Genomic DNA, 27,469 nt, shown 5'->3' with positions numbered 1-27,469 from the left:
TATCTACCGCTAACTTTGAAAAATATGCAATGGCACTGATGTTTATGATTGAGCATTGGGTGCAAAACTGCTATTAAAGGTATTACAGTTTTATTATGCATTAACATGAATAATAAAAAAGATAAAATGGTTATAACCAATAAATGTTAAAACTTGTCATGTTTCATATATGTTAAGAAATTCTCTTAATCATTTCCTAAAACATGGGCAAAGGCGATTTTTGACAACTAATAAAGTGCAATGGAGAAATAAACCATTATGCTTAAATATTTTTCTTATTGAAGCGTAATGAAGTTTCATTACCTGGCAACACTATCTTGTTAATTCAGCATAGTAATCAAGGAATTACTTGAGAATTGATAGAGTATTACTACTTTAAAAGTTAATTTTTTTTTTAATTCTGTGATAACTGAAAAGCTAAGAGCCAAGTGCACAATAATAAACTCAATGTGTTTGAACACTTTTGCTCTCTAATGGATTTTCAAAAGGGTAGTTTCTAAATCATGGGTAGCCAACCATTTTATACCTAATGCCCATTTTGTAGGCATTAAAATTTCTAAACCGCCCACCTGTTCACAGTAACTTAACACAGCATAACATAACACGACACAAAAGGGAAGTTTAGTAAAAAATATGTACCGAAATTTATGCATTTATTTATACCACAGGGTGATTCTTTTCAAATTGCCCTATTTCATTGGGCTGTTGTAGTTTTGTTAAGAAGTATCCAATTTTAATGTGGTTTGCGACAAAAGATTCAGAAAGGAGGAAATCTTAGTGATCTGTCCCATTTTTTTTTTATGTGCAATGGTGCAAAAAATAAATAATAAAAACCACCAAATGCTATATAAGGAGGGATGGCTTGCACCTATAAAACATTGTTAAAAACTCTGATTGCCATATTGCATGCCAAACGTGATTAGCAAAGGTTTGTGAAGGTTATAAAGGTTCATAATGACTTACTCTACAATAGGTGTTGAAAATTATCACCCTCCTGGCGAAAGCATAACCAAACTCGCCGATCCATGTTGGCTGCAACACTCCACAATGTGTGGGCAGTGATGTTTGTAATTTCCCTAGAAATGCTGGCTTTTAATTCATCTAATGTCCATGGTTTATCACGATAGACATAAAATATCAAACTGTTCTGACTTTAAAAGTATGCAGTCCTCTTGTATGGAATTTCATGGAATGTGTGGTTTTCATTATTTCTTCTTTTTTTCGGCATTGCATATAAAAAAACGGGACGGAACACTAAATTTTCATCCTTCCTCAATAATCATTTGCTGCAAATCACATTAAAATCTAATGCTTTTTAAATAAACTACAGCCCAATGAAATAGTTCAGTTCTAAAAGAAATCACCCTGTATAATTTACAATATTAAATTTTTAACAGACAGCATTAATAAACAAAGCTGTATAAATATATGGAAACAGAAGAGCACTGCACAAAGGGTAATTGTCAAGAACAGAACTAAACTTTAAGTGGTATGTAGTATATATTTATACATCCATACAGGTTTCAATCTTCCTTGATCATTATAGGGCAAAACCTCCACCACCCACTGTGAAAGCTTAAATCGCCTATTAGTGGTCAGTAGGAACCAGGCTGCCTATCCCTGTTCTAAACAAACAACTCCATATCTTTATAGACAACAGAAATTCTGGAATACATATGACTTTCTATCTGAGATATCAAATGATCATGCTTGAAGTTAACTTATAATGACTAAATAAGATTAATGATTCTGAAGAAGTTACAAATGATGAGGCTGAAATATCACCTAATCTGTGCATAAATATGAAAACTTTACATGTTTTGAATTACAGAGTTCATTACAAATCAGCATAATTGATATACTTATTTACAGGTTAATTCTTTCTCACTCTTGCTGTATTGTGAATGACAAATATTCAATAAGGCTGATTTATTTCAGTTAGGAATTCTTTATATAAAATTATTATAAATATGTGTCTCAATGAAAATATTATATTTATTTCTTACACTTGTTAAGCTTCAGTAATGGTCATTGGGTAAAAACATTTTCCTCCTAAAAATTGTCTAGCCAGAAGATTTAAATAGTATAACAATACACATTACTTTGAATTTATTACTATAGTTAAAGAATGAATTAAGCCCAAAGATTTATTTTTATGTGACAGATATACAGAGAAATAAGAATGAAGATTTGAGGACTGTATAGTTCATTCATCCACGAGGAAAAACTTGGCCTTGCTTGCTAGGAAGGAGAGCTTCAATGCTGGGAGAGACACAGAGAACTTATCAAAAGTGGCAAATGAGTGAATCAAAATTCCACTTTATAGACAGCATGCACTGTTACTCCTGTTTTACTTAACATAATATACTGGGATTGTCCAAGACATCATGAAGGTATAGCCAAGTCTCTTCTCATGGCAGACAGACTACACATGGTTTTGGAGACAACCATAGAAGAAAAACAGTATGGAAGTGATTTAGATATAAATTTTAACTGTGTAGAAGATTTTTCTCATACCATTTGTCAGTTAGTTCCATTTAAATTTGTTTATAAATTTTCTGGTTATTTCCATATTATCATGGCACCCTTTATTTAAACGGTGCCAGTATTATCAATCAACTTCATGCTGCCAAACAGCCAATGGGTGTAACCAGGAACACTTTGAGAAGTGCTTCTTTATTTTTACAGCCCATATTACTTATTTGGTCATTTTCATGTATAAGAATGCAGTTTATAATGCCTTTCTTCAGGAAGAAGGATACAGGATCTCCTAGACGCTTAGGTAAATAAAAAATTGTTAACATTTTCTTGAAAAAAAAAAAAAACAGAAAATACATTAGAAATACAACAAGTGCTTTACATGTGGCAAGCAATAAACCTGGCTAGGAATGCCAAGTGTTGGAAATATACACTGGAGATTCATTAATAATATTGGCGGCATTTAAATAACCAGGGCTGTACAAGAAAGAAGTACCTTCTTCTGGTTTACATACAGTTAAATCATGCTAATTTAGTTTTTTTCTGCAATCACATGAAGTTTGAGTATACTAAAATGAAAGAAACAGCTAAAGGAAAGGTTTGAATTTAAAAAAAAAAAAAAAAAAAAAAAAAAAAAAAAAAAAAAAAAAAAAAAACTTTTCCCATAAGTTATTGTTAAGCTTTTACTAAAAATAAACGTATAATTAAATAGTCATGAGTTAACATATACCAGCTTCAAAGCTCTTGTGGGAGAAAATGATGTTATAATACCAAATGCATTTGAACTGCTATCACAGACATTCCTTTGTGTGGAGGTTGGAATGGCATGGGCTTTTTGCATGGGGACAAATATTTTTCATCCAGGTTCTGAATAAATACCTCAAATAAATTGCCAAATGAAGTTGATTGTGAATGAAGACATGTTGGGAGATGATTTTGCAGAAGAAAATCAGGATAACAGCAGTCATGACCCAATATATGGACTAGATTACAGTAAAGTTAACTGCTACCAGCCAATGGAAAAATATGACTTTCTAAAAAAAAACAGGCTATACTAATATACTTACATTGCACATGAGGAGAGCTGTTGAAATATCAGGCAGCTAGCTTATTCAAATGTCAGAAATAGAATCCTGGGTGAACTAAAAGTACTTTGCAATTTTGAATACCCAGCAACAGTTTTAGTGAAACACAGTCTCAAATAGGTGATAAGAAAATTCAAATTTACTCTTCTAGATAGTAAAAAGTATAGAGATATAAATGGTTCATTAAAGACATATTCAGTAATATTTACAAACACGATTATAATAAAAGAGAACATAATCTTATCTAGTTCACCTGAGAAAAATTCTCAGAACACTTTTAAGTTTGATGCTTTAAAAGAATTGGCTAGACAGCCTTAACAATACCTGAAAAGCGCAAATGACATCTGATCAATGAACTACAATTTTCAAGCAAATAAATGTTTGAAAGAAATGAAATGAAAATTGAAATTAGATGTCTTATAAGTTAAAAACCTGCCTTAGGTTCTAAAACCTGGAAACATCTGGTATATTCTAGTTTGACTTCTGTTATGCAGCATTTAAAAATACATGAAATGGGCAAAAAAAAAAAAAAAAAAAGCAAAATTTTTATCAATTTATTTTCTTGTTTTTAACTTTATTTATACAGTGCCGGTTTTAAGTACATAAAGCTGATTATGCATTATTATTAAAATTAATAAAAACGAGAGAAATATAAAGTACTTCCTTTGAAATATTAGATCAAACAAACTCATGGGAAAATATAACATTTTAGAATTCACTATTTATCTAGAAAATAATTATAAGAAGTCAGTTACAATGCTAAACAAATCTTTTTAAGAAACACCAGTTTATTTAATGCTGCAAGAGAATAGGAAAACTTAAATGAACCGTAAGTTATAGCATATATTACATGTTTATTAATGTTACCTAAATTATTTCTAAAATTTAAAATTTACAGAAATATTAAAACACCTACCCCAAGTTAATGCTTGGCCTCCTTCTATTATGATTACACTGTGCACAGCGCAGCTTCCTACACAAACAGATACCACCCTGATACCTTGTAGAGATGCTAAGCGATGAGGGCCCCATAAATTTCTTCCTACAGCTCCTTTAGCTTTAAATAAAAATACTTTACATTAGATTTGTATTACATTCACAAGTTTAATTCACAATACTGACACGGAAAGTTTTTCCAACCATGTACTTTTAGCTTCTTTAATTATGCTGCTTTTCACAAAGGTTTTCTTGGGAAGTGCAAGTATAAATGAAACCTTACATGATGCAACCTTCATTTTATTTGGTAACTTGGTAAACAGATTGTTGGGAAAAGAGAATGCTTTTCAATTCTTTCACTCTACATTTTCTTAGATTGTTATTATCATATTTTTTATGAGCTGTTGTAAAATATTTTTTCATGCTGCTTTTTTTTCAGCAGAAACCAAACACATCATAAATCACACAAATACATTCAATCTAAAAAAATATTGAAAAATATTTCTCTTCAAATTCACTGTAAAATTTAATTTTAGGTACTCTTTTTTCCGGAGTCATATAATGACATGATTACACGAACTACAAAACCATTAATCTCTTGAAATTAATAACTAATACACATAGAAGAAGCGAATATTTTTTATACCTGTATGAAACCCCCAAATCAGCTATTTTATGCAGAACTTTGAAAATTCGTTCTGTGCTCACAGGTGTGTGTTTCATGCAGGCTATGGCAAAAGGCAAATGGTGAGACAGTAAAATAAGTAGACGTTTTGCGGCAAAGGTATTCATAAGGATCAGTTCAATGATAATGTGTAGAATAATGAGAGTAGTAAATCTAGTGTAGAACAGTGTTGGCTCAAAGCCCCCTGAAAAAGATCTATCTAAGCGGGCCTAGGTCAGCTGCACCTTTGAGCATGTGGCATAACTGGAATTTCACTTTCCTTTTCCTGTCTTGCCATCTCACTTCACAAAACTGAAAATGGGACAGACATGGGAGCTATGAGTTGGGTATCCCTGCAATACAGCATATAAAGTCACTAAGTTTGACATAACATCTGTGTTTAACAGTTTAAGTTTTAAAAGACTGGGAAGTTTGGAAAGGTTTCACTTAAAAGGAAGGTTAATCCAAATTCATTTCCACCCCTTTTTGCTGCCATTGTAAAGGGAAAGTATTACTGTTTTGAAACCTTTCCTTAAGGTTGCCTTTGTTAATTCTCACATAAGATACTAGGGAATAAAAGAAAGGAATTTTTTCTCTTTTTTGCTATCTCTTTCCCTACACTAGGGAAACATAAGATGGTGAGATTTCGTGCTAAGTACTGTATTTGACGGCATATAAGACGCACCCTTATATAGACGGCCACACACAAGGAAAAAAAGTTTCAACAGCATGGTTTCTTTTAGTTCTCATGTTTCTTAAAAGCCAAATAAACAATTATTGAATGCAATTACCTTCACGTATAAGACGCAGTAACTTTTTTGAGACCAAATTTATGAAAAAAAAGTGCGTCTTATATGCCATTAAATACCGTAATTGTCAAATGGTGGTATAATAAATTTTGACTTTGCGTAGTAATGAAAATACATCTCAGCAGTAAATACTAAACGTCTTAGCAGTTAGTACTAAAATACACCTAAAATCAGTACATAATCAGTTTTTGTTTACAAACTGAATTTAGAATTACATGTACTGATTAAGAGTTTTAATTTATACTTGAAAATTATGTTTAACTATTTCTCACATAAATCGGCAATTCGTATTCATTTTGTTACAAACGTTGTGCAACAGCTTATATTTATATATTCAACAAATCCTCCTGTATTTTTGTGATATTAGTTTTGTTTACCTTTCTCATTAGTATCCTTATTTAGTTCTTTTTTTTTAATTTACTGATACTTCTCCCTATTATATCGTAAGTATTTCATCTTTCAACTACATTACTGTTCATTGTTCTTTCTTCCATTTTTGTGATAAAAGCTTTTTTCTCCTTTTCGCATAGTTTTTTTAAAATATTCTCCTTTACTATAAAAAAAGGATTTTACTGATTATATGTTCAGTTCATCGCATTGCATTTTGCATGTTTTAAATAGCAATATTAGATACAAAAATTACAATAAAAAGAGGAAATATTAAGGCAAAATACATTCTTGATGACACTGAAAAACTGGTGAAATTAATACTAGTATCATAAAATTTCAAATGGATTTATTAACTTTATTTATTTATTTATATAGACCCACCAGAGGTCGAGCGGTAAAATCTAGGTTCGGTTCATATTTTGGTCAACCAGCTGGCTGCACGCTACCAACCAATTTCTCTTAAAAAGTCCTCCAGGAAGACCCTGGCAGGAGGACCCTTGGGCAGACAGCCCTTTGTACCTTGGCCGTAATCCAAATATTGCAACTTTTATATATAGGTGCATATAAAGACTGGAATTGCCATAAACAGATAATTATTCTCTCAAAATATAGATACTATCATGCAGGTCACCCCTGCATGAATTTAGCTCATATTTTCATTACACACAAGAATGTCAGGAATACTGAAATTAAATATGTTATTAAAATAGCATTTCTCATTATTACTACACCACAGTGATGACAATTTTATTAATTTTAAAAAAAGGGCTTACGCTGAAAAGTAATTCAGTCTAATTAAAGAAGGTAAATACGAAATAAGATGAATTAGATAGTTAACATGAATTAGACTATGATTATGCAAAATTATGCTAGAACTATTTGCTTATATGGAAAAATAACACCGTTAAGGAATATATTTATTATTTATTACATGCTCCACCATTAGGCACTACATGGAAAAGGAAGGACGTTTCATTGAAGATGTTTTAAGGAAAAGTGGTTTGCATACCAGTTACACATGGGGGGGAAGAACCTCATGCAGTCAGCCCGATTGCTGGAACTCGAATCCCGGACTGAACCACCAGTGTTCAGCAGGTTTTGTTGCTTGGCCACTAATAGGCCTTTGTTAAGAACTTTCTGCGTGAAACTGACTTATATGTGTGTACGTGAAGGAGAAAAAAGCTTTATTTAGCTGCAGCAGAGAATGGAACCTTCGAGAATCACCAGAGAATAGCTATTTCACTGATATGCCATTAGGTGATATTCAATTGACTGAAGATATCACCTGACTGTTATCTAAATGGGTACAATTTCTTATAAGAAAAAATTTGAAGCAAATGGATACATATGTATTTATATTTTAACTATTAATTCTCATTTTGGTTATCTTCTAGGAAACGAAGAGTAAATGCTAAAAATGAGAGATTGTTTAGAAGTTAAATCTTAGTAAATACTGTAAAACTTATTTAATACATTTCCCACATTTTATTATTTATGACAAAAGAAATATTTAGAAATATAGAAAGCAAATATATAAGAGAAATTATTTGCTGATCTCATAGAGTGTCCTGGCCTTATATAGTGTCACCTAGTCTCTTTCCATAAATTCATCAATGATTGGAATATTATCACATTTCGGCTTTTTGTATTTTTGAATAAAACTTCTACGACGAATGGGGGGGGGAATTCATATAATACTTTAACTTAAATCTGTGATTTTCAAATATTATGTATACACACAGATATAGGGATACGTATTATACACACAGTTATCATATATACTTGGCATTTACACATATGTACATGTGTATGCTATGCTTTTATCTGTTTGCATACATGTACACAATTAGCATACATACATGCTACGCATTCGTGTTTCTGGTGCATATGCACACACCTCATTTGCATATGTATATACCATACACATATATATGCATATCAGTATGGTTAGTTTACTTATGTAGAATTCTAGATGGCAAGTTAATCATGCGAAACATAACTGAAATTTTTTGCATCAAGCTAACATTGCACTGCTGGGGGGAAAATGAAGGGGAGTTTACGAAACCGCATAATTGTGAGGCGCGAAGGTCATTGGAGAAATGGCAGGGGAAGGTTATCGCACAATGACTTTCTCTGCACCATAAATGGTGAGAGGGGGAAGAATTTCTCTGGCTGAAATTTCGCCTGCAGCCGCCTTTTTTGACACTGCAGCTCTGGTCGTTTCTTCAGTCACCCATCTTCTAAGTGTTAAAATAGCAAGAAATAAGGTGTACATCAGGCACGGTTTACGAGTTTGTCACATGCAATGTTGAAGCAGCAGTTAATCAAATAAATGGACAGGATGCAGTTTGCTCTTGAAATGCTTCGCTCCTGACTTGAAAAATTCTAAGATGGAGACAGTATGCATATCTATCATGTTCTGGTTTGGTTTGGTTTATTTGACTATAGCAAAGCACTTGAGGGCTATCTGCCTAAGGGGAGGAATACCTCGTGTACGACTTTCTATGAGAAACTGACTTGAATCCAAGTTATACACGGGGCAGGTTTGCCACTCAAAACAGGAAAGTGAAATTCCCTGACTTTTCCAGGTTTTCCAGGTGTGATTTAAGAAAATTCCAGTCTATTCACGTAATGCACATTGGCTGTGCTAAGAGGTAAATTAATTATGGTACCAATTGAAAACACAAAAATTTACATATGACTATGCAATCCCTAAAGCATTACTATTATAAATATAATATGAGTTTTTTCTCCACTAAAGATTGAGATTAGAATCTGCCCAATCTGGATGAAAAAATGTCCCCTCCTTTTTTTTTTCAGACATTTTGCAGCTAAACGAAAGAAAAATCTGTTTAATTATATTTATAAAAAATTCAGGTATTTTATATTTATTTAGCAGCATACATAAGCAAAAAATATATGCATTAAATTTCATGATGATGTGTCATCATACTGCTAGAATTAGTTCCAGGATTATGCCACAGAAAATGTCCTGAAATTTGAAAGTATTATTTACTAATAATAAATAAATTTAGAGGAGAGAAGCAACATTAAATGATACAAATAACATCAAAATAAAGATAATTATTTAAAAATTGAATTAGAATAATCAACGATATTTTGGCGAATATAGTTATATTAAATGGTTAGCCTAGGTGATTGATTACCGTATTTGACGGCATATAAGACGCACTTTTTTTCCTAAATTTGGTCTCAAAAAAGTTACCTGCATCTTATACGTGAAGGACACAGGTTAACTTTCAATACCGCCCTGATATTTTTATTTATTTTTATACTGCCCAGATATACTGCTATTTTTAGCCCGGATAAAGGTCTAGACACACATAACTTTTTCTACATCTACATGTGTGTGGCCTTCTAAATAAGGGTGCATCTTATATGCCGTCAAATATGGTACTATTTTTTATTTTACTATATGTCAAATATGGTACTATTTTTAAGACAAATAACGCATTTATTTAAAAAAGGGTTAAAAAGATTTTGCGGTAAAATCCTAGTATATGCACGCTATGGCCTTGGAACGATTTTGTAAACTGTCGTCAACACCAAAATGACAAGTTTACTGCTTATTGTTGGAAAACATGACCTATTGTAACCCTTTTTCTGCATCATCTCTCCTCCTTGAAATAATTCTAACTTTTACATAAGGTTTAGTTCTTATTTTAGAGGAATATAGCAATTACTTCTACTTCGTTTTTCACTGCCACTGTGTGTATTAAGAACGGACTGTTCCAGCCTAATTAAGATGCGAAAACAAAACTTGATGTTACGTCATCTGGAAAGCAGAGTCGTGCTGATGGCTGATTGTTTTCCGTGAGATGACGTCATGTCTACTTCAGGTATACAGGGGTTGGACAAAAATATGGAAACACCTTTAAAAAAACATGTTTCTTTGCTTAATATGGTGTAGGAAACCCGTTGGCATCCAAAACAGCTTGCAGTCTTCTCAGAATGGATAAATACAGTTCCTGTATGTTTGCCAAGGGAATATTATACCATTCTTCCTGCAAAACAGTGGCAAGTTCAGATAACGATATTGGCGGTGGATAACGAGAACGCACTTTCCGTTCCAATGTAGACCACAAAGTTTCGATAATATTCAGGTCTGGTGACTGTGGTGGCCAGGGGGGATAGGACAACTCATCCTCGTGCTCAGAAAACCAGTCCTGGACAATATGAGCTGTGTGAACAAGGGCTTTGTCATCTTGGAAGACACCATCACCATCGGAGAACAAAGTTTGTACCATGGGATGACCTTGATCGGCCAAAATGTTCACATAAGTCTTGGCAGTCATGTGCCCTGACACAGTTATCCTGGGGCTAGCAGAGAACCACAATATGGCTGCCCAAACCATAACAGAACCCTCGCCATGTTTCACTCTTGGCAACAAGCAGTCTGTATTATAGGCTTGAGATGGCGTTCTCCAGACGTAAACTCGGCCAGAAGTGGGAAACAATGTGAAAGAAGACTCGTCAGACCATATTACTTACTTTTTGCAGCTGTGGTCTTCTTATTTTTCGTCACAATTGCCCTTAATGATTGTCTGTCACGATCACTCAAGACACACTTTCGTCCGCGCTGTGATTTAGCAGATGATGTTTTTCCGCTTTTCAAATATGCGGAATAAATCTTCGATACAGTACCTCTTGAAACACTAAACACCTCGGCTACCTTGTTTACGGAAGCACCTACCATACGTGCTCCAACGATTTGCCCACGTTCGAAGTCTGTTAACTCTGACATAATGCAATGACAACCTGTTTAGCACATTTACGAAGTTGTATAGGTGGCGTCAGTAGTCAAAAATGCCAGCGCCACCTACATATTTCATTAAAATCAATCTTTCTTTTCAAACATGCATTTCACAAGGTGTTTCCATATTTTTGCCCATCCACTGTAAGTATCTCGCATCGCTCTGGCTTATTCCTTCTAGTTCCTGTTTCATTGCTCCTTGGTGTGCCGTTTCCAGCCCCTATTGGGAGACAATATTGCTATGCGTGCCGTCCAGCGATAAGTACCGTGGTTCCAGTCCAAGAGGATTTTTCCTGGATTCTGGAAGGCGGCTACGATGTGAGCGACTGCCGTGGGTGGCATCCTGTTTCTACGGTGATAGATCTCAAGTTGTGTTTTCCAGTGAGCAACTGCTGTAGGCGGCCATCCTGTTTCATGAAGGCAGCATCTTCAATACAAGTGTTTTTCCAGGACTAGAGGCAATGTTTTTCCAAGCTGTGATTTCTCATGTGTAACTACAGTGAGCGGCTTTTGCCAGCTCAAGTGCACTCACGGTTTAGTTTAATTTTTCAGGTGCCTTCTTGGCCAAAAAGCGTGGACCTACTTATAGTGAAGTGAATTTCATATTAACCGCATAGTTTTTGTTCTGTGATATGCTTTTCGTGCATTGAATGCCGGTATTCAAAGATCAGGTAAAATATTTGCTGTATCATTAATAGTGTAATATTCTTTAAAGGAAAAACCCTTGGGGTTAATGAATAGTCAACTAAATGTAATTTTTGATAATGTTACACTCTTTAAGTTTCTGGTGTTGATTAAATTTATTTATTGTAATTTTATTTTTATATATATTGTTAATAAATTGGTTAAGTTTAAAACTTTTGCATTCAATGTCTGCACAGTATATAACTTAGGGAGCTTCTATTGCTATTTCCGCTAAATGTTTTTTATAACTTTAAACTTTGCTTTTTGCATCACTTATCATAATGTCCCCAAATCCCGTGTATATGGAAGGTAACTCCAAGTACCTTCCATATACACGATCCTTCCATATTCCATAAGTTCTAACCTCCATGGTATCCTATACTAGAATTAAACCAATTTTATTTTATATGAGACTATGTATTTCCCTTAGTTCAACATGCACTGGATATGCACATGCCAGTCTCTCGAAGTTGCTGGGAACTTGCTTTGCCTTTCTAAAAGACAATCTGGTATGCTGCGAAATTTGGCTCTATGCCAGCTGGCCAAATGATGCACACGAAATACATAATTCGCCAAGTAAGTGATTGCTTCCAACGTTGGCGCAAAACTCACTTTTTTGGGGTGAGCTTGCCGTATGAAATTCCCTGACTTTTCCCGGTAGTGTGGTAACCCTGAGAGGGGGGATCAATGAAAATACCCATAGAGCCAACTCATTTGCCTCGAAGTGAACTCAGTATACACTGGAGAGCCAAATCACTATGACCATCCACTTAATAACAAGTGATGCTACCTTCGGCCTGCAAAACAGCTATAATTTGACTTGGTATAAATGCCACAAGTTCTTAATAGATGAACGGAGACAGGTTGTACCAGACGTCCAAGCAGCGGTCATGGAAAGTAGAAACATTCTGACATGGTGGCGTTCGAGCTCCGAGCTGCTACTCCACGACATACCAAATGTGATCTATCAAGTTAAGATCCAGCGACTTAGGTAGCCAGGACATTAACTAGAATTCATCCTTACGCTGCTCAAACGATCCCAACACAGTCTGAGCCTTGTGACATGAGGAATTGTCTTGCTGGAAGATTCCATTTTCAGTTACAAAGACAGATGCCATGTAAGGGTACAACTGAGCCCCAGTTACGTTCAGATAATCTGCAGCTTCCATGCTCTGTGTTACCACAACTAGAACTTGTGGTAGCTCTGTTCTACCACTACTCTTACGTCCTGGAGCCACCAAGAGAACGTCCCCCCAAAGCATATCATCACCACCAACAGCCTGTGTATGATCTGCTGTACAGGGGAGCAACTGTTTGCCTTGAAGATGGCAAACCCTGACACAACCATTGACTTGATGAATGAGAAATCATGATTCATCCAACCAGGCAACTGTCTTCCACTTCTCCATGGTCCATTCTCAATGTTCCCGGGCCCATAGTAGGTGTAGCTGACCATGACACTCGGTCAACAGAGGTGCACGAGTGGGACATCTGCTGCACAGTCCCATATCCAACAGTGTCTGATAAACTATGCACTTTGAAACACTTGCATTTGAACCTGCATTGTATTGGGCTGTCAACCGAAGCACTGTTTGGCACTGTTTGATGTACCAAGCAGGAATATCTCCGATGTCCTTTAACTTTGATGGCATGTGAACTTCCAACAACTTGGCATCTACTGCTAATTTCACCATCATTTATCCTGTTGCATAAATACTAACAATGGCAGATTGTGAATAGCCTATCAATCGTGCAGTTTTGGAGATACTCGTACCGAGTTTTCTAGCCATTTCAATTTGCCCTCTATCAAATTCACTTAGATTAGTAGCCTTTCCCATCACTCTCAAAATTTAAGTGCAATGATTATTCCTTACCTTCTCCAGCAGCAGTTAGATACCATTGCCACTTAACCATCTGCCCTACACAACATCCAGACAAGTTCATTGAAAAATGTGGAGACAGTTATAATGTTCTGGCTAATCAGTGTATTTACTGACTGTATATATTACCAGTATTCAGCACCTTTACTACTTGGGGACCAGTCATATTTTGGATACTCATCAAAGGTATGGTTAGTGCTATAAAAAATTTACTACATCAAGCTATACACACTACAATTCACAGTACTATATCATCAATGACATGTTCAAAACAACATTGAGAAACCATTTAAATCCTCAGCCTCTTATAATATTGAGCAGGCATGTATTTTTACATTGAAAACAACACGAGGGGGAAACATTCTGTACACAGTGAGTTAAAGATCAGAACATACTAAATACGATGTTGCAGGACTTGTTTGTTATTGGACTAAGAGATGGTTATTCTGGATTAAATTTTTTAGCAGGATAATATTAGTTTAGATGATACTTTAAAAATAGCTTTGGCACTGGAAAAAGCGTTTAAAAGGTGCAAAAGAAATAATTGGGATGCCAATAGAAATTAATGAGTTTAGTGCCAAGAATAAAGGTAAATCAAAGTCGGTTGCTCCAAAACAAAAGTCCTCAACTAAAAGTGCTAAAGGTAAAAATGTATCTGTAATGCACGGGGACTGACCATGACAGAAATTCCTGCAAATTTAAGACAAGTATCTGCCAATTTTTAAGAAAACCAGGGACGTTGAAAGAGAATGCTATAACACTAAAAATGCTGAAAGTAAAACGGCAAAACAAAAACAACTTGAAGTAGAAAATGAAAACACAGTTTCTATAAACAGCATAAATTCCAGTGAGGTACAAAATAGAAAACCGTCCATAACATTCGAAGTGAACATGGAAGGAAAACCGGTAGCTACAGAACTAGACACAGGGGTTACAGTATCTGTAATGAGTTAAAAAAAAATTCCAGCTAATTTCGAAAAATAAAATTCAAAACACAAGTCTAGTATTTAAAACATATAATGGAGAAAAAGGTGATACCTTTAGGATTTTCTACAGTTTATGCAGAATATAAAGTTCAAAATAAAAACTTAAATCTTTATATTGTTGAAGAAAAACTTGCAACATTATTTGGTCTTGAATAGCTTTTGGATATAAATACAGACTGGACCTCAATAAAGTCAATTTCTATCTCTCAAAAAAGTTATTTAAATAAATTATTAGAATAATATAAAGAGATTCTTGATGGAAAATTAGAGGGATATAAAAAATTATGAAGTTCAATCTGAAATAAAACCAAATGTTTCACCAAAATTTTATAAAACTAGGCAAGTACCATCTGTGTTAAGACCAGAAAGATGAAGAAATTGATCGTTTGGAAAAGGAGGGTATAATCGAAAAGGTTGAAACACTGGGATGAGGAACCATGGAAGTACCCATAGTTAAGCAAGATGGCTCTATATGACTATATGCCGACTACTCAGTAACAGTAAACCCAAATATCGTTATGCATATTTGCCAACCTATGACACTAAAAAATCAGGAGATTTTTCACAATGTTAAAAAGACGTTTTAAATGATAAAAATATAGTTTTTAGTAATGAATTAACTTTAAATAGTTACTAATTCTTAAATGCAAGCAACACAAAAATAGCTTACACATAAAAAACATTTTTATTACTTGCATCTTTTTAAAAAAAAGACATTTTTTATTAGTTTTCGTACAAATATTATAAACAATGGCAGATTTTGCTTTTGTTAAGAAAGAAACTTCATAATTTTGTTCATAGCAATTAACACGTAGGCCTGCTTTCACTAATAAAGTTTTTCTAACATGTCATCACTAATATTAGATCTAAATTTAGTCCTCGTTTTTGCAACAACACTGAAAATTCTCTCACACTCTGCATTACTGTGAGGAACTGTCAAGATGGCCAACATAATTCTAGACAGTTCACTATATTTTAAAATTCCATCAGCACCTTTCAGTTTCCCCATTAAACTCCACTGGATGTCAACCCTAGCTGATTTTATAACTTCATCCAAGTTTTCTAATAGTAAACTGCAAAATTGCGACTGCAATCTATCAGTGGCAACATCAATATCATCATCTTTCAAGACTAAATGAAGTAACACGGGAAATCTGTTCAAAAAGTACCTTATATCAGAAAAAGATACATTTGCTAGAGCAGAAACATCAGCAACTTTAGCATGCAAAATCACTTCATCGTTGACTGGAAATTTATGTAGTATGTAATCACATACTTGACAGAAGTAACTTCTAACATGAAGATAAAACTTATTGTTGTCTTCTTCGGAAAGTTCTTCCACTACTTTTGTAGTTGCAGTTCCTATTACCAAATCTTCATCTTTCTTACTGATTTTCTATTTCACCATAAATCACATCATATATAGAATTACAAGACAAAACACAGACTGGTTTTACAAACTTTGATAAACTGTCTTTAAACAGATCATAAATCATTGATTGCAAAACATGAATGGAATTCTGCTTTGTAGAACTGTGTTAAGAACATCGAATGATGGCAAAATGAATTGTTAAAAAAAGCAAGAAGCTTTGTTAAGGTCCGAAAAAAAAAAAAACATAATATTCGTTCTTTACAAGATAAACTTACAGTAATCGGAAAACATTTCATGTGTTGAGCAATGTTTTTTATTTTGAGAGAAATTTGTATCAGCTTTACGCTTATTTTTTGCAGTATTATTTTGAGAACTGCCAGTTGAATTGCTGAATGGTGCAGAAATTATTTTTCTCAAACCTATTTTAACAATGGAAGTAGTAACTACATCTCCATTTACTTTAGGTATTTTACAACTTTCAATAGAGCCTTTTATCTTAACTCTTGAAGCATTTACTTCTTCTTTAAAAAATACATGAAGTGGATTCCATTGATCGAGGATTCTAGATAAGCACTTCTTTAAAGACAGCCAGCATGTACACACATTTCAAAATTTTTCTCAATTCAGTATTATGCAGCTGTTGGAACCGTTTCAATTTTCCCTTCCTTTTAGAACTCCTTTCAACATAATAATAAATATCAAAAATGTGTTCATCCACATTTATGGGTAAAGAAGCTGCCCCTTTTTCAGCTGCTAAATTTAAGAGGTGATAGGTGCACCTCCTAATCTGCAAATCTGAATTTTCCTTTCTTATGATGCCTGCAACACCAGTCTTCAAGCCTACCATTATTGGTGCATTATCGACACCAAGTGATAAGCAATTATCCAGAGGGACTGCATTTTCTTTTAAAGTTTTAATAATTAGCTGTGCTATATTAAAGGCTGTCGAATGTCCTTCTAAGTGGGGACAGAAAGTAAACTGATTCTGAAGACTCTGGATTCAATTTCTGAAGACTCTGGATTAAAAAAAGAAACACAATTGGATACAGTTTTGAATCTGTATTATTGCTTCCACCCGTAGAGAGGCAGAACAGAGCTGTTTTCATGCAATCAATAACTGAAGATTTATTTTTCAAACCCATTTCTTTAACATTTGCACGTTTTAGTCCTTGCACTTGAGTATTTCTTAGCAATTTCACTATCAGGAAACATTCTTCTAAATAGAATGCAGAAAATTTTCTAAATGCAGTGTGATCCGATGCATTCAGTGGCAGGTTGTGCTCCAGTAAAAAGGCAGAGAAGAGACATTCTGCATTAATAACTTTTCGGTCCTTTGTTTCTGAAGAAAAATTCAGTTTTCTGAAAATTTTTTTTTTTTTCAAAACAACTCATGTTGTCCTTGTGTTTTTGTGTACGCACATGTTTGAGAACATCCACTTTTCCACCATGCGAAATCGAAAAATCGCAAGGACAGACGGTACACATCGCAAATTTATTACATTTCCTTGAGGAAATAATGGACTATATAAGTCAACTGTGTACGACTTTTGAAACGTACACGAGTATTTCACCTTTCTCGCAGACATAGCAAAAGGTGATAATTTCTAAAACTATTTCTTGAAGGCACGTGTACTCGCACAACTCAGGACAAGATAAAAGAAGTAACTAAAGAACATACAAATAACAGCCTTGAGCTTGCTTTGTGCTCATTGGCTAATATATGGCAGATGACACGCAGTGGAGCTCGATGTCCATTGGAGAACTGGGGAACGATGTTTCTGGATTTGTATGCTCTTACTCACAAAACAGAAATTCTCATCTGATTCACAAAGTTTTGTTTTAGATATAATCTAGAGAAAAAGATAATATTATTAAAGTAATATTTTTACTGTAAAATTGCTTTCAGACGTCCAAAATCACTTTTTTTTTTTTGTTCATATAACGAAGTATTAAGCCAAGTTCCATAAAAATCGTGAGAAATTTTAAGAATAAGCTTTCACTTACAAATGAAAGTACTCGAAACTTGCTAAGAATAAACACACGCAAGAGATTATATAAGTGTAAGTGATTAATGTTCAAGCTAAATTCAGTACCAGCAATTTGGCAACATTAAATTGGCAGACTATATTCTAAGGAATGGATGGGTGTAAAGTCTTCATGGAAAATACATGTGTAACAGGGTCTGATGATGATGCACATTTAAATACTTTAAAAGAGTTCTTCCAAAAATGTAAAATTCACAGACTAAAATTAAATTTGGAGAAAAGTAACCAGGTACTAATTTTAGGTCACAAAATTGATGCTAATGGTTTACATAAAACCGATGAAAAAATATCAGTGCAATCCAGCAAAGTCAATTTCTTGGAATTGGTTAATTTTTATGGCTAATTTTAAAATAAAAAGATCATTGGGCTTTGGTTGGGAAGTGTTCTCATAAGCTGCGTTCAGACGGCGGCATAAAGAGCATAAGGACATAACTAGCAGACATGCATATTAAAGCACCAAAAAGAGTTTAATTCAACATATGCTGCCATTTCTATTTACGACCAATAGCTCAAAAGTAGTTTCACCTTGATAAATTTTAGATACCCAAGTCTTCAAATAAAATAAAATTATAAACATTCATACCTTTATCTAGGAATTTCTACCAGAGAAATAGCATGAATTTAATGATCAAAATTCCATTCAAATGATAGTAATAAAGAGTGCATAATAATAATAAATACTATTCATTAAATTATAGTCCATTTACGAATTATGTGTGCTATTCAGTTTCATTAAAAGAAAATTCCTTTCATGGAAGAACATAATTAAAAAACAGAACAGAACATCAACAAGAGACAAAACTGTCTAAACTGTTGACTATTGTTTTAAGGATATTTCACTATATTTTTTCCTTCTTGGAATTCATACGAGCATTTTCTCAAAAGATTAATCTTTTATTACTTATAGAAAGCTTACACCATTTAATTGACTACTGTGACTATTCTTAAATAAGTGAAAATATTTTTTCCCCTTTTTTTTTAAAGTAATATTTTTAGTGTAAAAAAAAAAAAAAAAAACAGCAGATTCTTGATATTAGTTTGATGTTTTAGTAAAATTAATTCATGAAGTTTGTTTGGAAAGAAAATCAGCATTTGAAGCAAATAGCAATACAATATTTCCAGCTTTTTCAATACATTTATTCTTAATCACAAAAATAATTAAACAGGAAGAAAATGATAGTAATAATTTATACAAAAATAATAAACAGAAAAAAAGTAATAATAATTTACACAGAAAAAATAAAATTTTTGCAAGCATGCATTTTTTAAAGAATTTTCATAATAAAATGAAAAATAATGGATGGGATCAATCATCTACAGGATCATACACAGTGTGCATGATCCTGAGCTTAACTTTCGCTTTACGAGTTTCATCCTTATTTTTCAATTTATTGTGAATACTAATTAAAAAAAGGCATGCCATCATCAGATTTCTTACGAGATCAACTCCTTATTTCGTTCGGATACGATTACAACTCATTCAGATACGATGTGCTCCATATTAAAAAAATTGTCGCCTTCCATGTGACAGCGAAATCGTCTAAGAAAGCCGCTTCATTTTAACTTCGCTGTGATTGGTCGATGCTTATCACAAATTCGGCATAAAGTTGAAAACTTGGAATCTTGTGACACGAGCCTTAAACCAGATTACGTGACTTAGCACAGACTGGTTGCCTTGGCAACGCAGCTCCGCTTTAACCACTTATGCCCATTACGCCTCGTCTGAACACAGCCATACATGATTTTCTCAGAGCTTACAACTACAAACTCTTTTATAATTCCAGAACATCTCAACTTTAAATTTTCACTGAAATGTGAATGTAATTGCATTATTATACTTTCTTGTTTCTAAAACAAAGGAATTTCTTTTAATATGGGATAAACCACATAACAGACAGGAAAACGTATAACGACAAAAACTACATGAAACCATAGCTATTTTGTGTTACCATTTTTCTTTTTTAACCGAAAATGGATAGAACTTTTGCACATAATTAATGTATTTCTTTAAAATTAAGTAATTCTTGAATATATTCAATATACATGTTTGAATTTTAAAAAAAAAAAAGTTTCCACATCCATGTTTAAATTTCCTTTTATTTATCCTGCCCTTTTTTTAGTCAGCATCTAATGATTTTTCATTAATAAAACTTTAAAATCTGTACCTAAGGTCCCAAGCTATGCTGATTTTTAACCTTTACGCTGATTTTTTGCAGCAACTTTTGCAGTAACTTGCTTTTCTCCCTTTTGTGCATTTTACTACTACCCATTAATAGCACTTAAGTAGCAAATTTTTTAATTACTACTAATTACAAGAAAAATTATAAAATATCTGCACAGCCAAGCAATACTGAAACATTCCACTCAAATTCCACTAATTTGTTGAAGTGTCTGACCTTGGATTGTGGGATGGGTTTCATAAATATCTGGTCAATGCTGCTGTGATGTAACTGGCTGTCTGCACATAAGACAGACCTTAGCTAATCATGTTTCACAGATACAGTACCCTTATTTGTATTGCGTCATCTACAATTAGTACATCTTACAGTTGGCACACGTTTTTAAGTTGTTACTGAAGATTCTCCACAAGCTGCTGATATTCAATGGCAATTTACTACTAATGGGACCAGAATTTGGGTTCCTTTGGTTCATAGGCTGGCACATTACTGATTGATTAAACAATGTCTGATCTAATCAAGTAGGAATATTACACATTGAGCACTATGTCAGAGCACTTTTAACACTAGATACCTATTTTTAAGCACTAAAACTTAAAGAAGGTGAAAATTGAAGGAAAATACAAAATGCGAATGTGTCGGCTACATTCCAAACCTGCCAATTAAATGCCTTGCTATGTGAAGCAGTCGCAGGAAACCAATTATTCAAAGGCCTATACCAGAGGTTCTCAAACTTTTTTGCCCCATGCACCCCTTTCACTATTGCTAGATAATCCTTCCTCCCTCACTTCCAAAACTTAAAAATAAATGTATACACTTTTCTAGATTTCATTGAAGTTTTATTAACTAAATAATAAAGAATAGAAATGTTAATATACAGCAAAATTTGAATAAAAGTAGTTTTTTATATTCATAAACTAAAACTAAATACTTAACAGCTAAATAAAAAGCTGCCCACATTCCCCCCTTAAACTATGAACCCCCCAGGGAGGATTTGTCTCCTCTTTCTTCATCGAGATACCTTTGCCTGTATTGTTGTTAGTCCCATAATAACCAGAATAAACTATCTATCATAATAGTGAACAAAGGAAAATGCAAGTTAAAAAAGTATATATATAAAACCAAAAACTTTAAAGTAAGTACTCACCAGTTTTAGGCAGCTCCTTACGACCTATTAAGTCCCAGTTTGTACCACCACAAAAGAGAAGTGTACCTGCTGTCTTAGATCCCTCCAACCGCTTTAAAAAAAAAAAAAAAAAAAAAAAAAAAAAAAAAACATAGTAAGAATCAAATTCTTTTGTGAAGTAGATTTAATTACTTCAAACATTTATTAAATTTCATCTCAAGATAATAGCATTTCATAATTACTATGTCAGTTACTCTCAACTAACTATACAAACAAAGAAATGCTAAAGAAAACTGGGAAATTTTTATTAAAAATTATACATTTTTAGTTTTTTCTAAAAGATTTGGAGACACTTGTTAAATACATTGAGAGCAAAAATTATTCATGTTATTTTCAGTTGAGGTCTTAAAACATATAAGAATCCTTTCTTTTCTTCTATTCTAAGTAACTGTCTTTATGTCTTTATGAGGATGAGAACCTTTGGAAACACTCATCTGGATGAACAGCAAATAGCACCAATCAGAAAAGAAATAAAAACTATTCAAAACAACATGAAATGAGTTTACTAAAAAAATTAAGGTTTATGTAGGTCCATATTTCAACATGGAATTTCTTTCAGTCTTCAAAGGCTCTCTCACTGCAAGATCATTTAATTACATTACTATGATGCAAATTACATAAAATCCATATATTGCAGCATCACATATGACTGTCATAAATTCAGTTCATGCATATTAAAAGTTTTGTTGAATGCAATCAATAAAGTCATTATTTTTTTTATGAAAACTGGGTAATCCAATTTAATACTCTGTCTGCAGAAAAACTTAGTCTCTATTTTTATTGCCATTCCGGGAACTACTATGCAATTTCAAGACATGAATGTATTATATTTGCACTTACTTGGTAATTTGCATATGAACTAAGTGATAAATAATGTTATATTAGAAAAGGCAAAGAGAAAAAAATTTGTGAGATGTGGTCACATTTAGCTGATTGTTTACATTTACACAGTGTTAAGTGTAATGCTTGGAGTTGTAAAAAGATGAAAAATTTTGCTTTTCTGGCATGTTTATTCACAAAGGTTAACCAACTGTTAACTAAAAATAATAATAATAAATGAAAAATAAAAAAAACCAATAATTCTTATTCCAAAACATTGAAAAACATAAAAATGTTTAATTACTTATTTTTCGTTTTGAAAAGCAATTTAAAAGGAAATTCTGAGTTATAAAAGACTTTTATTTTGGAACATAGGTAAGATGTTATTTTTATACATTTTAAATTGTTTATTTTAAGATTCTAGTAATAAAATGGATAGGATGAAGCCCAGTTATTATTATCATCCAAATTTATGATTTGCATTCCACAAACTGTTTTGATGTTAGTTTTAAGATATGAGATGGATGAGCTTTAAAACACGAGTTGCCTGCTCTAGTTATTAAGCTGCTGGCTAATCAAAGTGCAACAGCACGAAACTTGCATTATGCGTATATCGCGAAGGGATATGCAAACGATTATGATTTCAGCATACACATTTATCACGAGCGACTGCAGCACTCCTTACAATACATATAATAAAGCGAGGTAAGACTGCCATTTTAAATACCATGAACTGTTGTTTCATGAGATTTCTTCATGTGTAGCTTTAGTATGTACTGCAGAAAAAGAGGAGCAACATCCAAGTATGCTTCCGAGTTTGACCGAGGCAGAATAATTACAAATAGAGATTGCGAATTATCCTTCCGGAAAATTGGTTATCTTATCAGATATAGGCAAGCAATAGACGTGAATGTTGAATTAGTGGATGCAAAAGGGAATGACTGGTGGACAGGAGCAATTGCAACAGCCTTGTTGCACCACTCCACGGGAAAACAAGACATATTGTACGCGTGGCACTGTACACTATATAGGCAACCACAGCACAATGAATGCAGTCTGCAACACAACAATCAGTGCCTGCACGAACAATTCAATGTCATTTCCAGTACAACGGACTGTCTGCTAAGCATGTATTTCTTCACTTACCTTTAACCCATTAGCCACTGGTGTTGCGTTGACGCAACGGTCAAAATAAATGCATATATAAATATAACTACCTAAGATATTTTATACCAGCAGATGATTTTGTGTAGGGAATATTATGAAGATTATTTCTGTAAAAAAAATTTGCCTTCAGCAATCATTTTGTTTATAATAATTAATCTCATACTTTAAGCAAAATTTTCGACTGAGTATTTTTGCTGAAAATATTTAACGAAAGAATCGCCGTCTTTATGAGTGATCTATTTTTAGTCAAGGTCACCGTTTATCAGAACATTACACCAGTCAGATGTTTATATTTGTGCTGGCAAGAAAGGAAAAACAGGTGTTGCGTTGACGCAACGTCAGCAGGAAACGGGTAATCAATCTCCTTTTTCACTCATTCCTTTCAATGTTCTGGTTGTTTAAAAATGCCTAGAACGAGGTATCTTACATTAGAAGAAGCCCTTCAAAGATTTTTTGATGAAGAAACAGATGATAATGTTAATAATGACCAGAATGAAACTGATGCTGTTGTTGTTCCCCAGAAATTGCAGAATCTAGTGACGAAGAAGAAAGGAATGGCAATGTTTTAAATAATGATAATGATATTTTACCAAATGATACTGCTGGGGAAGTTGAATTTCACGTAAAAAGTAGGTTTCAGCCTTCTAAAAGCAGTTATAGTAAAAAGTTTAAAAAGCAGAAGACTGAAATCTTGAAGTGGATAAAAAAGGAACTGTTAGTTATGTCTCAGGAAGAACATGAAGAAAGAGATAGAAGAGAAATTATAAAAGACAAAATACAAGGTAAAACTAGTGCACAGATTTTCGATTTTCATTTTGGTTTAGACATTTACTCTCTTCTCGTTGAACAGATAAATACATACGCTCAGCGAAAAAAAAAAAAGCGCCCAGAATTTATTGCGTCTGAAGCCTATGAGAAGATTTATTGGAATATTATTGCTTACAGGATATCATTCTTTATCTCAAGAAAAAATGTATTGGTCTTTTGATAAAGACATTTCTATTCCTGTTGTACGAGAATCAATATCACGTTTGCAGTACAGGATTATAAAGCAGAATTTGCATTTGACAATAGTCAAATTGACAATACTGATAAATTATATGAGGTGAGACTGTATCTAAACTTACTAAATATCACCACTTTTTACTACTGGAAATATAAAGTCTCTTTTAGATTTCAGACGCGAGAATGCATTATTCCTTTTGCAAACTCCTATTGAAAGTGTAGAATCAGCCACAAATAGATCAGCAACAGGAAGACCTAGTAAATTCAGCATTCAAAAACCATTGCATGGAGATGGTACACATTTTATCGTAAAGTCCGTTGATAACAAAAGACTTTGTTGTAAAGAGTACCATAGCCAGACTGTTTATAGATGCAAAGTATGTAATGTAGCTTTACATCATGATTGCAATCAAGCTTTTCATGCTTGACTCTCAATTGAAATAATCTGTATTTGTAAAAGAAATACAATGTATATTTTAATATTAAATTAATTACAAGTAAAGTGATTTGTAGATTTATAGATCGTTATACAGCTAAAACGTAATCTTGTGCTCCACTCAGAAGAAACATCACACGAGTACAATCCTACTCACTCAACATCCATAGTCTTATTCCGCTGACATTACGCGAATGCAACACTCGCGTTTTCAACAGGTAAGGGCATTTTTTTAATTTTCAATGTAAATTTATGTTATAAATGCTTAATTTAATATTTTTTATTATTTTCATGAGAAAAGAAACATTCCTTGTAGTTTTGGCGGTTAATGGGTTAAACCATGGGCATTTGCAATAATGCACTGAAAGGCAGAGATGGATATCCGAATGGCATGACACTTGTGTTTTCGGATGAGTCATGCTTCTGCACGCAGTACCTCAATGGTCATATTAGAGAATGGACACACTTGTGGAGATAAGCTGCTTGACTGTTGTGTTATGCATAATCGTAGTGGTCCTGCAACCGGTATTATGGTGTGGGGTGGTACTGGATTCCACTCCCACACATCTGTAGTATGCATTATCGATGCACTTAGCTCATGCTATATTTCTGAGGTTTCGCAACCTATTCTCCTTTCCTACATTCAAGACTTACCTGCAGCCACATTTCAAAAGGACAATGTGTGACGACATATTGCATGCAGTGTTCAAGCTTTCTTCGTAGCATTGTTACCCTCACCCAATGAAGATATTCGGTCAATAACGCCTAGGAGTGTTAAGGCAGCATGAGCTGCCATTCTCCAGCAACATATCCAAAGACTTTCACTCAGTGCTGCAGCACGTAGAAGCGGTTATTGACAAACCTGGAGTCCTGATTTTCTCCTCTTCCTCACCTCAAGGAAGGCTGTATTTCAAATCAATTAACACCGATACTATGTGTAATGTACAAAATAAATTTGGCTTTGATATCTTTTACCTTTCATGTTGCATTTTGTATGGCCATAGGTGGATATTAACAGGGACATCAGCATTCGAGTGGTTCTCAATCTTTTGACTAATGTGTATCATCTAAATAAAAATTGCAAATCTTTAGTATCACCATTACATTTTACAATGATTATTTTTAGATTTCTTAATAGAAATATTAAATAAATATATATATATACACTGCTCGACATTGAAAATGCAACACCAAGAACGAGTGGTCAGAAATTTATGCAAATTTTAGAGTAGATGCACATCACTGAGTTATGTGAATGATGCGAAATGTGCAGCTCCACGACGCACGTGAAGTAAGATATAAGGGAAGGGACATGCAAAATGGGCAATATTTATGTCGTTATTTCTGCCAGACAAATTATCGAAGAAAGTTGGTTTTTGCTCCAGAGAATACGTGCAATAGGAGAGAATGCCAGGCCGTCATCAATGAAGGCACTTCCAGCAGATAGACGATTTTACAAGGGGTATGTATGCCGATCGAATTGAGAAGGGCGGGTTGGTCCTTACGTCAAATCGCAGCTGATACCCACATGGATGCGAGCGCGGTGCATCGGCTATAGCGAACATGGTTGGAAAAAGGAAATTGCGTCAGCACACTTGGATCGATGCATCCACCAACAAGCTGTGGCAGTCCTGCAAGTCACTTGTACCACGATTCTGCAACATGTGCAAGATACCCTGGATGTTCCCGTGTTGACCAGAACCATTTCCCATTGATTGGTTAAACGTGGCCTGCACTCACGCCGTACGTTAAGAAGACTACCATTAACCCCACAGAATAGATGGCAACGTTTAGAATGGTGCCGGACTGGAGTGATGTGGATGACAGAATGGCAAAACGTCGTGTTCTCAGATGAGTCACGCTTCTGTTTATCCAGTGACAGTCGCCGCATACGTGTGCGTCATCGACATGGAGACAGATCTAATCCGGCAGTAACTGTGCAACGCCCCACCGCGCGGCGTGGCATAACGGTTTGGGGCGCTACTGCCTACGATTTCAGGTCACCTCTAGTTCATACTCAGGGCACTATGACGACCCAACAATACTTGGATAATGTACTGCGGCCGGTAGCAATCCCCTACCTTCAGGGGCTGCCTAATGCAATTTTTCAGCAGAATAACTCCCGACCACACAGCGCTCGCATCTGCCAACATGGTCTGCAAGGTATACAGATGCTTCACTAGCCATTGTACTCTCCTGACCTGTCACCAATCGAACATGTGTAGGATGTGATTGGATGTCATTTGCAGACTCTGCCCCTGCCTCGTTCAAAAGACGAACTGTGGCAAATGGTTGAAAGGTAAGGATAGCCATCCCTCAGGACACCATCCGCACTCTTATTGACTCTATGCCTAGACGTGTTTCTTCGTGCATTGCTGTCCGCGGTGGTTCTACATTCTATTGAGCCGACGCTGTTCTCACTCTGTATTCTGGCTATTATTTTGAAACAAAGATCACTTATTGCTGCTTGCTGTCTCTTTTTTCCAATTTCATCACTTTTTGACTACTCCTTCTTGGTGTTGTATTTTCAACGTTGAGCAGTGTATATATTGCCATTTGCACAACCTAGTGGCTAT

General features: G+C 34.2%; 1 protein-coding gene across 1 annotated transcript in view; it reads right to left on the bottom strand.

Moving 5' to 3' along the window:
• Positions 1-27,469, bottom strand: part of LOC118182066 (protein RCC2 homolog) — a 77,324-nt gene that overhangs the window by 34,956 nt on the left and 14,899 nt on the right. The window contains exons 2-3 of the mRNA XM_035351347.2: positions 21,428-21,518; positions 4,480-4,620 (exon numbers count right to left, since the gene is read on the bottom strand). Coding sequence (XP_035207238.1) covers positions 4,480-4,620; positions 21,428-21,518 — 232 coding nt within the window. The remainder of the gene's footprint in view (positions 1-4,479; positions 4,621-21,427; positions 21,519-27,469) is intronic.

Source organism: Stegodyphus dumicola, chromosome X2, assembly GCF_044657685.1.
Source record: "Stegodyphus dumicola isolate Sdum_Otavi_A_Nest chromosome X2, ASM4465768v1".
Classification (NCBI taxonomy): domain Eukaryota; kingdom Metazoa; phylum Arthropoda; class Arachnida; order Araneae; family Eresidae; genus Stegodyphus; species Stegodyphus dumicola.
This window is presented reverse-complemented; position numbering and strand designations above follow the sequence as displayed.